General features: G+C 54.5%; 1 protein-coding gene across 1 annotated transcript in view; it reads left to right on the top strand.

Moving 5' to 3' along the window:
• Positions 1–7679: 7679 nt before the first annotated feature.
• Positions 7680–16517, top strand: part of TOGARAM2 (TOG array regulator of axonemal microtubules 2) — a 41348-nt gene continuing 32510 nt past the window's right edge. Inside the window, exons 1-5 of the mRNA XM_080814243.1 lie at positions 7680–7798; positions 9655–9768; positions 11284–11565; positions 14357–14568; positions 15595–15785. Coding sequence (XP_080670369.1) covers positions 7771–7798; positions 9655–9768; positions 11284–11565; positions 14357–14568; positions 15595–15785 — 827 coding nt within the window. The 5' untranslated portion in view covers positions 7680–7770. The remainder of the gene's footprint in view (positions 7799–9654; positions 9769–11283; positions 11566–14356; positions 14569–15594; positions 15786–16517) is intronic.

Raw genomic sequence — 16517 nt, 5'->3', positions numbered from 1 at the left:
GCTCTCTAGGGCAGGACCCAATGCCTCCCCAACAGGCCCCTTCCTATCACAGCCGCCTCCTTGCCTCCCCGGGTTGACCACACTCCTCATTTCCCCTGGTTTTTCTATAAAGTCTTACCATCTTTGTGTGCATGTCTAAGCTGTTGAATTTTGTCTTTGAAATGCACAAAAACAGAATGGCAGCCTCTGGGCTCTTCCGTGCCTAGTGTCTTTCAGTAAACATTGCACCGCAGAGCGGAGTCATCATGGTGCTGAACGGAGTGCTGTAGAGTAGCTTTGCTCATTTTCATTGCCATGGAATATTCCGTGGCATGAATACCCGTAACTTCTTCTCCAGTTTCCTGTTGGGTGTTTGGGTTATTTCCAGATTTGGGCCATTGCCAACAGGGCTGCTATGAACATTCTTGTACTTCTGTCTTGGTTTACAACATGCAAGGTTTTCTCAAAGGTAGACCCCTAGGGGCGGTCTTGCCGGGCATAGGGCTTGCGTGTCTTTAATTTTAGTAGATGAGCCAAACCGCTCTCCCCTGTGGCTGTGCCCATGTCCCCCTCGCCAGCCCTACATCGTGTCTCTCTGGCACTTGGTATTGTCCGGTCTTCATTGTTGGCAATCTTTGCAGGCTGGTGATGGCGGTCTGATTTGCATTTCCCTGATTAGCAGGGGGGCAGGGCCTGCATTGCCTTTTTTCCTCCTTCTTGGGGAGGTCCCTTTTCCCTGGTTTCCTGGCTCAGCCCCCTCATCATGCTGTTTCCCAACCTCCATGTTCCTCTCTGCCCTCCAGGCTTCTCTGTCCCTAGGCCCCATTCTCTTTCTTAGGGACCGTCCCTCATCCACGTGATTCCTCTGCCATCGATCTTGGAGCAACAGTCCTGGGCTGCAGCGCAGCTCTCCGGAGGTCTGAGCTTCCCATGTGTCTATGTGTCAAAGCCTCTGAATTTGGGCTCTCCTTGCATCCCCTCCTGGGTCTTGGCTTTCCCTTCAATAAAATAAGGACAGAAGAAATGACCCTCCACAGAAGCCCTTTCCATTTTCCGGGCAAAACCTGGCATATGTCCTGGAGAGGCCCATGGAAGATTCTAGCTTTTGGTCAAGCAGAGTCAGTTTTCTCCTGGGGCCATTGGAAAAGGGCAGAGCTAGTGGTCTGAAGTCTGCTGAGCTTCGTACAGGGAGACCTTTGTCAAGAGCCATTTCCTGGAACGGGACAGGCATTTAGATGCCAGGGATGGCCACCACAAGTTTCCTGAGATGTTGATTGGAAGGACTGTTTCTTTCTTCTCAGCCCCTCTGGTCCTGTCGAACCTGTAAATTGCTCCCAGAGTGCAGTTTGATGACCGGAGCTCCAGCTCCTTGAGTGGGGGTCCCCGAGCGGGGAAACCATGCAGAAAGCCTTCGTGGGGCAGTGGACCAGGCCTCTCTGTGTCAGACTCCAGGACTAGGATCAAGGTCTTGAACGACTCAGCCCTTGATGGTGAAAATGTCAGGGGGGATGGGCGGAAGGCTTCCAATCGCCAGCCAGTGCTGTGTGATTTCAAGCAGGATTGACACAACGGCCCCCAGCCCTACCAGGAAACGACGTCCTCAGAAACACGTTGTCATGGCTCTGACCAGGCCTGGCAGTCTGAGTCACTGCCCCGCCCAGTGCTAAGGTGACCATTTGGGGGAGACCTTGATGGGAGGGGGGAGGAGGGAGCTGAGGACCTTGTCCCCACAGTACGCTTTGGCTCTTGAAGGCCCTGGGTATGTCCTGTAGCCTCTCCAGGCCCCACATTAACCCCTCAGTTACCAGCTGGGAGACCAGCTGACCTTCGGGGTCTCTTACAGCTGAAAATTCAGTGACAGAGGGAGCAGATGAAGGTGTCTCTTGTCCCCACCATGCGAAGCTTTGTTGAATTACTAGCGCATGTTCTGACTTCTAATTTATATTTGCACCAAGATGATACACAAAAGTAGGGCAGGCTCAGAAGATTTTGAATTTTGGAAATTTATGGATATGTCACATACCCTTTTCACTAGGGCCACCACTGCTCATTCAGTGCCTCTGTGTGAGTTAGAAAAAGACAACTTTTTATCAAGGCACTTTACTTCTGTTCATCAGAGAAGGGCAATAAATATGCAGATCTGTAGTGTCTGCAGTGTGAATGTTGTCTCCTTAATTATGATGCCTTGTGCAGTGCCCAACCTGAGCAATCACATAGGGCGGCTGTGCTGGTCACTTACGGTCATTGTTTTCCAAACAGAGCTTAAATAAGACTTTTTCTCAACCATAGGTCTTCCCATGTTTCATATCAGAATTCCTGGGAGGTAGGGGGGCTGTTTTGAATGTCACAGCCCAAGACATATAGGCAGCTCTCTCCTTCCTCTCTCTATACCTGCTCCCGTCAACCAACACCCACACTGAACTATTGCAAATGGAAACCTTCCTCAGCTGTGTTGGAAATGAAAAGGGTTGAGAAGTTCTGCTTTGGGCTCTTGACCATGAGATCCACCCTGTCCCGGAAAGTCATTAAGATGCAGGCACTAACTGCCTTCTTAACAGACTCTGCCAGTTCTGGTAAGAAGCGATCACTTGGAGCATTTCCCGGCGAGGTGATACTTGAGCTGCTCTTCTAAGGGTCCTGCCCCAGCCTGTCTGCTGCCTCCTGCTCACCCCAGAAACTTCCGCAATGAAGGTCATCGGCCAGGGGGCATCTCCTTTTGCCCCCCAGCCTTGGTCAGGCCTCTAGAGCTTCTTGCCCCAAAAGCTTTCAAAAAGGACGCTTTCCTTCTTGCCCATCTTAACACACACGCTAAGATCGTTATTAAAGAATAATGTTAATAGCTCCCGTTTGTTGAATTCTTGCTTAGGGGCCAGACGATTTGAGATGCTTTTCATATTTTATTGACTATGCTCAGTAACCTCGTGAGAAAGACATTCTTCTTTCCCTTTTGCAGTTAAACAGAAGCTCAGAGAGGTTTAGTACCGCACCGCGTGGGAAGTCTCCCAGCTGGTAGGTGATGGACTTGAACGTGGGGCTGTTGCTGGCTATGTAGTACTGCATTCTTCTGCTTCCAGCAGCAGGGAGCGCCAGACCGGAAGCCTCCACTGGCCTGCTCTGTGGCCTTCGTCCAGCTACCTAGCCTCTCTGAGCCTCAGTCTTCTTAGGCACAACATGAGGACAATAACATGTGCCTTGTTGCTCTATTTCAAAAGCTAAATGGCGGGGCTCCTGGGTGACTCAGTGGGTTAAGCCACTGCCTTCAGCTCAGGTCATGATCTTGGGGTCCTGGGATCGAGTCCCGCATCGGGCTCTCTGCTTGTCAGGGAGTCTGCTTCCCTCTCTCTCTCTGTCTGCCTCTCTGCCTACTTGTGATCTCTGTCTGTCAAATAAATAAATAAAATCTTAAAAAAAAAAAAAAGCTAAATGGCATGAAACTAAGAAATGTTAGTCTCATTCCCTCGTTTCTTCTCAACAAGACTGTCTGTAAGATGGGCTACGATTTTGTTTTTTATATTCATGCACGCTGCCATGGAGCTCCTACTAGGTGCCAGGCCCCGTGTTTGGTACTCTGGGTTTCTTTACGTCCCGGGGGCCTGCTAGCTGATGCACGTCCTGCTGTCTGGAGCCCAGACGGTTCCAGGAGCGTTGACCCCACCTGATCCCATTATGGCAGGGAGGTGGCATCTGCAGCAGTGGGTGTGGCTTCAGAGGGTGTGAAGGCCCCGCCCCACAAGGGGGCGCTTATGGTGGGCGGGGCAAGTCCTCCGCGAGCTGTAGTCGGGCCAGCCAGCCTGCGTGTCAGTCACCTACGCAGCCTGGAGCCTGAGTGGGGGGCCTTGGGTGACTCTTCTTGGGGGTGTCTGGTGGCTGTGGGGATCAGTCTCCTGGTTCAGGTAGAGACAGCTCCTAGGACTACCAGCCCCAGGGGTCAGATAATGTTATTTCTTTCCTCAAAAAGTCTTTAGAGATCCCTTCCCTCCCCACACCGGCTTTCCGCCTTCTCAGCCTCCGGGCTTTCGCCCAAACCCCAACCTCACAGCCTGTTTGTTCCTCCTCGTCTCTACTCACAGTTTCCTCAGCCTGCGAGGCCTTTCCCGTTTCCTTCCCCATCTAGACCCCGCTTCCCTCCGGGCCCAGCGAGGATGCCGCTCTCCTGTGGAGCGTCTCCAGGCACCTAATCAGACAGCACTGCGGGTCCCGCGTGTGTCCATCTCGGCCCAGGGCCCTCTGCGCTCAGCCTGGCGTTCGCTTCACAGCGCAGCATCCCAGGTGAGAACTGCAGGAGGGCCCGGCCTGCCCGTTTGGGCCTCTCACTTTGCGGACACATCTGTCTCCTCCATGTGAGGGGCACCCGTGTCACCTGGGTCTGGCTTGTAGGGACGGAGGCCTCTGGCCCATCAGAACTTTAAAGATGGCACTTGGGTGGGGGCAGGGCAGGGAGAGGAAGAGTTCTTACCTGATTTATCGTCTGTCTACCAGCAAAGGTGCTGAAATTTTGCACATGACTTCACTTCATCTTGACCAAACCCTTGGGTAGGACTTTTTTTTTTTTTTTTTCAGGTGAAGAAATCAAAGCTCAGAGGAATTAAAGTTAATATGAGAGAGGCAAGTGGGAGGGGTACCCATCTGAAGCCTCTCTTCAGAGAATGTTTCAGTGGGGGACATTTTTGGGTTCAAAACCTAGGTTTCTCCACTCTACCGTCTTTGCCCTAGTCCCCTTCTCTACCCACCTTGACATCACAACTCTGTTCCCACTCAGCAGGTCTGAGGAGGCGCAAACTCTGGCTTCTTGGAACCCATGTCCTCAGAGGCCTCTAAAAGGAGGGATGGGTAGTGTCACAGTCACATGAGGGGAGCTGAACGTGTGGCAGCCCCTGGGAGGGAGGCATGTGAGGCTGCATCTTGGGATCAGGGGCATGTCCCCTCCAAGGCCTCTCTGCAGGCACAGGGTGACTGGGATCTTGTCCCTGGGGCTGACGTCCTTTATGGGGCCAGTTCTAGCTTTGTGTCCTTTCCACTTGAAACCTGAGTCCCTTGTGTCACCTTTCCCATTCCTGTGGTGCCGGTCACCATGGAGCCTCTGTAGCCGTAGCTTTAGTGAAAGGGGTGGGTGGACAGTGGTCATTTAGCTTGGACCACTCCACCCCCGAAGCCGGAAAACCAAGGCCAAGGGTGGGGGAGCCAGCTACCTTGGGCAATGCCTCAGGGAAAGAGGACACAATCCTGGTCCCCAGAACCTACTAGATGTTAGCCCTTTCGGTCAGGGGTGGGCTGTTCCAATAGGGGACAGTCACACCTCCGTGCCCAGAACAGAACAGGGCCAGGTGCAAATGGGGGCTCAATGGATTGTGTCTTGGACGTCAGGTGCCAAGTCCGATTGATGCTAAAGCCCAAAGTTCTATCTGCATTGGGGCTGGAATTTCTGATCTTGATTTTTAGAGTTTGTACATGGATTTTGAAGTTCCCACCAGGTCATGGACCCCCGTGATCTCCCTGGGGAGGTGCTGCCCATGGTTCTCACATACGATATAAGACGTGGTTGTTGGTCCATATGCAGCTGTAGCCGCCTCCCCTGGGGCAGGTGCCCAGGAAGTCCTGCACGCAGGACTGAGACGCAGGTCTGACGCGGACCCTGAGGGCCTAAGGGGTCAGAAGTGTTGACGCAGTCAGGAGCAGGCCCAAGAGGGGGTCTGCCTGCTGGGTTGCTCTGGCAAGTTGTGACATGGATGAGGGTCTCCTTTCTGTACAGTGGGTGTCCCCAGGGCATGGAGTCATGTCGGCTGTCTTGACCGGTGGCCATTCTGCCATTTGACCTGCTGAAGCGCTTGTGGCGAGTGGGGAGGGGGCTGTCTTATTCAGAAGGCCCTTTCCAGTAGAGCTGGCCACTGAGACTTATGTCATCTGTACTCTCAGGCAGCTCCAAATCTTCTCTTTAGCCTCCTAGAGAGTGATCACTTTGGGGAAACTGAGGCAGCATTAACTACTTTGACAGTGAAAGGTGAGAAGCAAGGCTGAGATCTCATTAGAAAGTGAACCCGAACTGTATCCCAGTGGTTCTCAGTCCTGTTTGAACATTGAAATCACACAAGAGTTAAGAAAAAGAAACCAAAAAGAGCCCCCTGGCCTGCTTCCTAGAAGACTCTAATTCAGTAGGGGCCAGAGATGGGGCCTTGCAATCTGTCATTTTTATCAGCTCCCGGGTGGTTCTGATCTGCAGCCACAGTCGAGAATGATTCTCAAGAAGGGTTCTCAAGAAGGGTTATGGCTAACCATCTCTTCTCTGCCTATAATTCGCATAGAAAACCGATGCTCTTGTTAGCTGTGGTAGCAGGAGTCCGTGGGGCCTGCAGCTCTCACTGTCTACAAAGCCTGGACTCCAGCTTGTTTGCCTTAATTCAGCTGTGGGTGGCCTGCCCCGCCTGGAACATTCGTGCTGGGCTTTGCCGGAAGCAGCTGCCTTGCCAATCTCTTGGGTCTCTTTGCCGGATTACTGGAGCTAGGGATGGGGTGTTAAGACCTGTGGAGTCATCTTCTGCCACCTTGCTCAGGAGAAGTGCTGTGTCTCACTGACATTCTCCTGTGGCCAAATACTTATCCTAGTAGTCAGCACACAGGGAGTTGTGAGGAAAATTCTCTTTGGATAGAGAACCTGAGTGCTTGAGGATGTAAGCAGAGAGACCAGGTGAAGGCTGGGTGGGAACCTCTGTTGGGGCCTGGAGTGTTGCTAGGAGCTGCTCTGCCTTTTGGGGCCAGGGAGGGGACGGTGGCAGGCTGCCTTCCAGATGGAAGGCAGGTTTTCTCAGTTTCTGAGTTGGGATTTGCTGCTCAGCAAAAGGAAGTTGGCACTGCGTCTTGCCCTGTCCCCAGATGGTATCTCGAGGGAGCTACTCCAGAGTAGAGGTTGAGAGATGTGGTCTTTATCCCTGATTTTGTCACCGATATGGGCTCTGGCCATCCACCTCACTATCTGTCAGGGTGAAAATGGGTCACATTTATCCTGGCAAGGACTCTAAAACTCTGTGAGGTCGCAGTCTGGGTGAGACCCTTGTCACATGGAAAGAGAAGTTAGGTCCTGAGCAAGAGCTGATGACTGAGCCTAGAGGTTTAATGGAGACCAGGACGAGGCTTGACGTGGTCCCGCAGCTGGCCACAGGACAATGAAATGACTCTCTGACGGGGGGAGTGCAGGCCAAGCACTGTGTGCAGATAGAGCCTGGCACATCCTGAGAGGAAACTGGAGAGCTGGTTTCTGGGGAGACCCTGCCACCTACCCGAGTGAGAAGCAGAGTCACAAAGCTTGACATTCTTCAAGAGCTTCTGGGCCAGTGGGCAGAGAAAATGGGGTTTTGAAGAAAATAGAAACTCATGGGGAACAAAGGCGTCAGACTCTGCCTCGATAAAGTCCACCTTCCCCAGAGACCCTAAGGTGTCCTTGTCAAAGCCACAAGTGAAGCCAGCTTCGTGGGCTCGGTGATGCTCTTCACAAACCGCTCTGCCCACCGTGGCGCAGGCTTGGCACCCGGAAGGCTTCAAGTGTCTCAGAGAGGCAGAATGTCAGAAAAGAGACATCCTTTGGCCCAGCAGCAGATTTCCTCACTCCAAGAATACCTGGGCTCCTGACGGGCTTCCTGCAAAGCCGTTTACTTGTACTGACATCCCTCTGCCACTCCCCACCGTAGGACCGCGGATGATACGGGCTGCTGCCTTCTGGATCCCCAAGGACTGTGCTTACGGCCCAGGAAGTAGCTGCTGCCTCTGGACAACCTCTCAGGCTCCTTCCCCACCCAGGGCATGAGCACCCGTGATGCTGTTCCCCCAGGTAAGGGGCTGCCCTCGGCCTGGGAGATGAAGCCAGGCAGGTGCCAGATCTCTGCTGGCTGATGCTGGCCCTCCATGCTCAACTTCTTGTCTGGGGGCTCCTGGGCCCAGGGAAAGGCTCAGAGTGTTCTAGAAACTCGGTGGAGCATTGCCTCCACTCTGTGCTGGTGGGCCGGCTGAGGAGCTGTCCTGTTTTGTAGTCAGAGGACATGGGGCTGGGCCCTCAGGGACAGCTGGGTGTCTCTGTCTCCTCAGCGGACCGGGCAGGAGAAGGGAAACAGTGTGGCTGGCTCAGGGTCAGGAGATGGAGTTCCAGGCCCGATGCTCTGCTCTGGGAGCCAACTGTGTGAACCTCAGTTTCCTCTGGCAAGTGAGGGGATCCACAGGTCCCGCCACAGATGGAGGGAGTGCTGGTGAGGTGGAGAGCTGCTTTTCCCTGGCGGGGCTGGAGCCGGGGCCCTGGGAACAGAGGAGTTCCAGACACAGGTCATCACCTAGGGATAGAGCACCTGGGGCTTTGCCGTATTAATGTGAGGACAGTTGCGTAATTTAATGCCACATCAGGTTCCTGCCGGGCATTAGATTCTTACAGGGAAATGGGAAGTACTGAAAGCTTAAGAAAAACCTACAAGTCTAGAAATAGGATGAAGGTATGACCGTATGAACCCCTAATCCTGTCCAGCTCCTTTGTTTTACTGACCTGGGAACCGAGACTCAGAGAGGCTAACTTACTTCCTCAGGGTCACACAGCTGACAGAAACAGGAGGGGAACAGACTCCTGTTTGCCTCCTGTCTGGGGACCTTCCACCCTGGGACTGGGTGTGCCGGGTCGCACCTTGGTGGAGGCTTCTCCAGGTGGTGGGTCGGGGCCCTGTGCATAGTCCTGAGCTGTGCTTTGGATGGGGATAATACTAATACTAAAGTGCTCCCTGAGTGCATGTCCTGCAAAGATGGATGGGATGAGGTCCCTGTGCCAAGATGGGACAGGGTGAGGAGGGAAGAAGCCAGGAGAGGGGAGGGTAAGATGGGGTATGCCTGGGCTGCTGTGGGGGCACAGAGGAGAGGCAAGGCTTCTCAAAGCAGTGGGTGCTTCGCTGAGGCTCCTCCTCCCACTTCCCTCGGCTCAGGGCCCCTCCCCCAAGCCCCCCTTCCCCTGAGCTCCCCACAGTGTCACTGCTTGTTACTCATTGTCTCCCGCACTGACCTTCAGGTCTCATCAGGGACTGGGAGGCAGAGTCCCTGACAGGGAGCCTTTGGTAAATATCCAGGGTAGGGATCAATCAAATTGATGTGCTGAGCCAGGGAGGTTTAGGACAAGGTGAAGGTTCAGTGCGGGACACGCTGATGAGGGGCTGGAGGACTCCCAGGAGAGGGTTGTTGGGCCACTAATTGGATGCTCTTCTCTGCGGCCATGGGGTGAGGTCAAGGCCAAAGCCACAGGTCAGGGGGTTACTTCATGAGGGTGACAATGAAAGGCATGGCGGTGAGAAGCGGCCTGTGAGATGAGCAGAGGACAGAGGCAGGGTGGGGGGTGTGTGGAGGAGGGGAGCCCATGAAGGAGACTAAGAAGAGGTGGCCCAGTGGGGGTGGGGGCGCCTGGAGAAAAGCCGGATGGAGAAGGCAGGTGAGTGTGGGGAGAAGTGGGGAGGCAGGCCGAGAGGGCTGGGAAGAGGGGGGTGGTGAGCCTTGGTGCAGATCGTGGTGCCCTGGCTGGCTGGGCCGTGGGGTGGTGGGTCCCCCATCCACGAGCCAGGCTCTGGTTTGGGCGTGGGCTACAGAGACCCTAAGGGGAAGAGTACTGGGGCAGCCTGTTCCCCAGTCCTGGTCTCAGTGGGCTTCCGGTGCTTCTGTCCCCAGCCAAGGTTCTGGCTCCAGTGGCCGTATACTGTGGGAGTGTCCCTCGGACCAGTATGGGGCCCCGCGCAGGCCCGGGAGGAAGAAGTGACTCCAGGCTGCAGACTTATGGAGAAGGTGAGGTGGGTGGGACTTGGCCTGCTGACTTGGTCACACCAAATGGCCTTCCAGTGTCCTCGGTGGCCTCCCTGGGGACCAGGGGCAGAGAATCAGGGTTCTACCGGCAGCTGCCCAATCAGGGCCAGGGACCAGAGAGCAAAGCTGGGGCTCCCTCCTGGAGAGAGGATGTGAGTTGTTCTAGAAGCCTGGCGGTGCGGTCCAGGTAGGGCACACGCTATTTTTACTGCGGTCTGCTGCTGAAATCCCTTTTGGTTTTAGGTGGTTCCTTTCAGTTCTGTGCCTCAGGGGATGGAGGTGCACAGAGGGAGAGCCCCAGGAACAAGGAATTGGGGATCCCAGCACACCCCTCACTCTCATCAGATCCCAGGGAAAGCCCCCATGAAGATGCGGTCTGCTGTCCCTTGCTTGGGGGTCTGGGCTGGCCTTCAGCAGCCAGGGCGGTGGTGGGGACAGCGACACCTGTAGTGGGATAGCTGCTGGCGTGGTGAATTGCGGGCCAGCCATTCAGCTTCTCGGCCACTTTCTGCTCTGACTTCCAGCTGCAGACCCTCTTCTCTGCAGAACCCCGGTTCCTGTGTTCGTGAGGGAGAACATGATAGTTCTAGCTCCTTGCCCTCTTCTAGCTACTCCCCTTACAGGCCTGTGGCCAGCACCCAGGTCAGCTTTTGCCGGTCCTGGTGCCACCCAGGTTCTGTGGCCTCCTTTGCAGGGCTCATGGCTTAGGTCAAGGCCCTCCAAAAACGCTGTGTGTGTGGCAGAGATTCTAAAAGCTGGTCTCTGTGTGTGTTTTCCCTGGCCCTCCCACAGTCTAGGCTCCTTCAAGGACCAGTTCAACCACCACCACTTCATGAAGGCCTTCCAGATGCTTCTCTTCCTCCTCTATGTGCACAAAACATTTTGTTGGCATCTCTCTCAGGGCATATCTCCCAGTTGACCTTGTAACAAACCCACTGAGGGATGAATCTTTTTCTGTAGTAGATTGAAAGTCCTTTCTTGGTAAAGACTGTGTCTCACCCATCTCTGGGTCTCCACTGCCTGGACAGTGCTGGGCACAGGGGAGACGCTCTCTGAATGTTTATTGAATGGGCGATTAGATAAGCTGGTGTTTGTATGGAAGCATGATTGAGTCACCTCAACTTCTCTTTTCAATCTACATTTGGTCTTGTCAGGTATATTGAATGGATTGGTTGGGACCCTGGAGGTGGCTGAATGGTGGTCCCTGGGCGGAAGACCTTCCCCGAGGATTTATGGCTCATGTCTGTGCTGTCATAGGGCTGCATATCGACTCCCATTTTCTTCCCTTGAGTAGCTCAGGACACACCTTGTTAAGGTCAGGCTTCCCAGAGACTGTTGAATGAATGGATTGACCCAAGATCGATGGTAACATCGAATGATCGGGATTCGTGGGGCAAGGCCTGACTGTTCTAAGGAAGCAGCACCGGAGAGTTCAATGGGGCCTGGTGCCACCGAGGGTGCTGGGTGCCTAGCCACTCTTGCCTCTGTCTCCCTCAGCCTCCGTCCGGCCAACTCCAAGTGTCCTGCTGGAGAAGCCGCTGCAGCTGTTGCCTGGACACGGGGACCCCCGCAGCCTCAAGCTGGATGCCCCCTTGAAGGGCTGGCAGGCCAGGAATGGCCACCCCAGGGGCCTTGCGGCCCTGTCTCTGGGGTTCAACCCCCTGGCACCCTTCTCCTCTCTGGAGTCTGAGGCCAACAGTGTGGCCCGGGACACCACCCAGATCAAGGACAAGCTCAAGAAAAGAAGGCTCTCGGAGGGCTTGGCAGCATCCTCCCGAGGTGAGCCCTGGGCCCTGCCCACCCACCTCCCACCCACCCTGCGGCCAGGGACCCCCGCTACCCGGCTATGAGGGTCAGGAGCTGCTCAGGATGCACCCACCCAGGGCGCTGTCAGCCGCCCTCCTGGGAATGCCCCTCCAGCCTGGGCTCCGCACTGGCCTCCCAGCTCACCTCCCCATTCCCACCCTGGCTGCCTCCTCCTCCTTCTAGTCTTCTCTCCAGGGGGATCCTTCTAAATCGCCAGTTGGATCATAGTCTCCCTCCTGCTCCCACCAATGAAGCTTAGAACCACCCCGAGGTTTTGGGATGTGCTTAGAGTAAGCTCCTGAACAGAGTCCCCAGTGTGTGAGGCCGGCTGCCTTCACCATGTGCTTGTGCCACACCCTCTCCTCTGCTTTCTGCTCCTCTCCCTCCAGCTCTGCTCACTCTCCCTTGCGCTCTGCTCACTATTTCCCCTCCTCTCTGTTGTCAGACACACTGACCCTCTAGTCCTGGAGCAGGTAGGCTCCGTCTGGCCTCAGGCTCTGACAGGCTGTCCCCCCACCTCCCTCCTTTCCTCACGGGGCTACCACTCATCCTTCCTGCCTGGCTTAGAAGCCCTCCTCAGAGAGGTCTCCTTGACTCCCCAGTCGGCATCCACCCAGTGACACCCTCTAATGGAACCCTCTAGTTTTCTCTCTTAGCTCTTCTCACAGTTTGCATTTGTGTGTTTGCTTGTGTGATTATTTGTCTCTCATGGGGATTCTGCACTTGGTGGAACCTCCACGAGGGCGGCTGCGGAGGCTTCAGTGCAAGGCAGAGTTGCCTGGCAAAGGAGAGTCTCCAGAAGTGCTTGTTAAATAGATGAGCCAAGAATTGAACAGCGGGCATTTTTAAAAAAAGAGTTTATTTATTTATTTGACAGAGAGAGACAGCAAGAGAGGGAACACAAGCAGGGGGAGTAGGAGAGGGAGAAACAGGCTTCCCGCTAAGCAGAGAGCCGAGGCGGGGCTCGATCTCAGGACGGAGCCGAAGGCAGATGCTTAACGACTGAGCCACCCAGGTGCCCCCAACAGCGGGCACTTTATATTTCTTTCTCATCTGAGTGGTGGATAAACCAGGAAAACAGGACATGTTCCAATCTTAGCCCTGATACTGGCCAGCTCTGGGACTTTGGGCAAGTCAGTTACCCCCTCAACCTCAGTTTCCCCTCAGTGTAATGGGGATACTTATACTTCTGTATACCTGAGTGTGATGAAAATATTGTGCATAGAATTCTCAGCACCTGGCATTGTGGGTAGAACTTAATAAATTTTCATTTCCTTTTCTCTCTCCTCTTCTCCTGGACCAATCATGTAACTGGGTCCTTTTTGTAGCTCAGTGAATGTTTGAGTAACACCAGGAATAAGAAGGCTTGAAGTCTTCGGAAGGGTGGGGACATTGGGGACATGCTCTCCATTGAGTAAGATACTCTCCCTGCTGAGGTCTCCCTGGGGCTGTGACTGTGCCCAGGATGACACGGGGAGCCCCTGTAAGGAGTCCCCCTGTGGCTGGACAGTATGGAGGCAGCAGGAGGGGGGTCAATGTGTTGGAGAAGCTTGCTTAGAATTTCCAAGTGGTGCAACTTCTGGAGTTGCTAGACCAAAGGTAGTTCACGGACTCCCTCCCTGAGAGGTCCGAAGTTTTTCTCTAGACACGTCATCTCTTTGTACAAAGTTCTAGTGCAGGAGAAAAAAAATAGGAGTTGTTTTATGCAAGGTGTGGATGGGAAGTGATCTTGACTTACCAGGTCCCTCAGCAAGTGTGGCAGGACGGGGATCTCTGGTCCCCAGGGCAGGGCTGTGGCTGCCCTCTGCACCCTGAATGGAGGCTGTGTTGGCCTCTTGGTGCCACCACCCAGATGGGGCCCCAGGTGGGTACTGTCTCCACCTGGCTTGTGACCCCTCCTTTCCTCCTTCCCTCAACACCCCAACAGGACTGACCAGGGGCAAAGGGGAGCCAGGCTCACCAGGGGAGCAGAGAAGCTATTTGGGACTTGGTGGTTTTGATGCGACCACTTAGGTGTAGCTGGAACAGAATGGCCTTCGAGAATTAAACGTTAAGTTTTTTTCACTGCCACCAATCATTGCAAAGATAATCCTGAGCTCTTTACTGTGGGGATGGCAGGGCACATGGCGCTATTCCAGAGGGCGTGGGCAGGGGGCACCAAGGATGCCTGTTGGGCACAGACATTACTCACAAAAGAGCTCCAAGTGTCGTGGTCTGCTTTTAGACTAGGTTAGGGTGTCCCCTGTGCCGGAAGAGCAGTCCCCCCATATCATTAGCTGGAAAGGAAGGGGGAACAGAAATAATTTATGGGCACCTGCCATGTGCCCAGTACTTTTTTGGCATTTTATGTAAGTCACCGATCTTTGGAAAACCCCATGACATAAATACATTCGTGTTACAGAAGAGTAAGTGGGGATTCAAAGACTTGTTCAAGGTCCCACAGCTTCTAGCCAGGACCGGAGCCTGCTGTCCTGACTCCTACTCTAGGACTGGTGTCCCTCCTGCCCAGCCTGCCTCTGACTTTTAAATAGGTGACTTTGATTGGCCCTTTTTGCCAAATTTTATAGGAATGGGAATGGGCCCTTGGCGCTGTCTGCTGCTCAGCCTAGTGGTGGGGTTGGGGCCAGGGGGTGGTGGTGGATCTCTTTCTGCTCTCGCAGTCCCAGCCTCCCCTGGAACCTATGGCCCTATTCCCAGTGTCTGAATTGCTCTCCTCCCCGTGCTCCTGGGACTAACTTATTCCTCACCCCACCCCTCTGCACAGCCTCCCTGGATCCTGTGGGAGGCCCCAAAGGGGTTCCTCTGAGGAGCACCATCCCCCGGGCCACCTCTCAGAGGCTGCTGAAGGCGCCCAGGCCGATGCCTCCCATCCAGAGCATCCCCACCACCCCTGAGGCTGGCGGAGCCAAGGAAAAGGGCCTGGACCCACCTGGGAGCAGTCGGGGTCCCCAGGAGCTGAGACCTGGTGCCCAGGAGGTAAGGTGGTTTGTTCTGTGTTGTGCCTCTCTGTCCTTCTGTCTTTGTTTCCACTCTTTTTTTTTTTTTTGGTAAAGATTTTATTTATTTATTAGAGAGAGATTGAGAGAGAGAGAGAGAGAGAGAGCAAGCACGTGAGTGCATGAGCTGGGGGAGGGGCAGAGGAAGAGGGAGAAGCAGATTCCCCGCTAAGCAGGGAGCCCTACCCAGGGCTCGAACCCAGGACCCGGGGAGCATGACCTGAGCTGAAAGCAGGTGCTTAACCAACCGAGCCACCCAGGGGTCCCTCTTTGTTTCCATTCCTTCCTACCCCAGTTCCTGAGCCTGGAGCTTCTCCCAAGGTGTGTGAGTGGCCGCCCTCAGGGATAAGGGGGCCACTGCGGGGAGCATCTTTCCCACAGCACCCGAAACCTTGGCAGATGGCCTGGGAGCTCTGGCACGCTGCCCCAGAGGGGCTGAGCACAGCTGTGTGACCACCAGTCCCACACTTGGGAGTTCCCTAGGCTCTCTCTGGTCTAAACGTTCCGGAGCTCCTCATGCTTCTGACCCTCCCCATTATAGGCAAGGGGGTATGGCAGAGGGGAAAGCTGGCTGGGCTAAAACTCAGGAGATCTGAGTTTGCACTCTGCCCCTCACTGGCTGTGTGACCTTGGGCCAGTCCCCCTCCTCTCTGGGCCTACTTTGCACATCTATAAAAAGAAGGTATTAGACCAGATGTTTTTGAAGATCCCTTTCAGCTCTGATTTGTAGAAGTTTCTGAAATGAGAAGATTAGAAAAACAAAAAGTAGTAACAAAAATGAATAGGGATGAGCCTCTCCCCTCCCCCACCCCGCCTGCTGCAGGTCTTCTATCTTGGAGTGGGAAGGAAACAATGAGCTTTTCGGGGGGGGGGGGTTCCAGGGTGATATGGCTGAGAAGAAAAACCAGAGGACACTTCCCAGCACTGCCTGCCACCCCAGAGGCTCCTGATAAAAGGGCCCAGGGACGTGAGCCTCCAGAACTTTCTCCCCAACCTCCGCTCCCAGGTGCAGATCTCCAGACAATACCTGCATTGCAATGATGAGAAGATGCACAAGTCTCTGGGGGGCGTTGTGATCCCGCCCATCCCGAAGGCTGCGGTGTCCGCTGGGGCCTCCTCCTGTACTCCTGGCTCCCTGCCCAGCCGCTTGCCTCCAGGCCAGGGTCTCCTCACGGGCCTGAGGGCCCCCCGCACACGGTAAGCAGCCCCCTCTCCATCTAGCCCTCTGGGATCCGCTGAGCCTCTGCACCAGGGCGGAGCTCTGGGGGGGCCGGGCACATGAAGAGCCTGGCTCACCCATGGGCCACAGGCCTGGGGACCGCATGGGGCTGATCCTTGAGCTCCCCAGGCTGGGTGTCTGGGTTCAGTAGACAATGTCTCGGCCTCCGGAGTCCACCAGTTTGTGGATGTCTGTGGTTGTCGCAGAGATGAATAAAATAGGAGCTCTGTTCAGGGTAACTCTTTGTTATTACATATTTTCTTAATTAATAGAAACTAAAAATACAAGCATTACCAGGTACAGGTATGGAGGTGGGAGGGAGTGGTCCACAGAAGGTTTTGGGTGTAATAAGGGGCCTTTATATTCAAAGATGTTTGGGAACCAGGGTGGGTAGAGGGTTGGTGTGCTGTAATGAATCTTGATTTATGGGATATAAGGAGGACAGATCTCTTCAGATGGCCCAAAACACCCCCATGGTCAGTCCAAACTGATGCCGGAGTAAGTGTGTGTGTGTGTGTGTGTGTGTGTGTGTGTGTGTGTGTGTGTGTAAGAGAGAGAGAACAGAGACAGAGACAGACAGACAGAGGGAGGATGAGAGAGGCCTCACTTCTCCAATCCCTCTGGGGCCTGCTGGACTGAATTCTCCCTTTTCTCTCATGCTTCCTCACCTCTCTGTCTCCCATGCTGCCTTCCCTGCCATCCGCACACAT

Source organism: Martes martes (assembly GCF_963455335.1).
Source record: "Martes martes genome assembly, chromosome: 9".
In the NCBI taxonomy this organism is placed as follows: domain Eukaryota; kingdom Metazoa; phylum Chordata; class Mammalia; order Carnivora; family Mustelidae; genus Martes; species Martes martes.
Note: the sequence above shows the minus strand (reverse complement) of the source record. Positions and strands in the feature narration are given on the sequence as shown.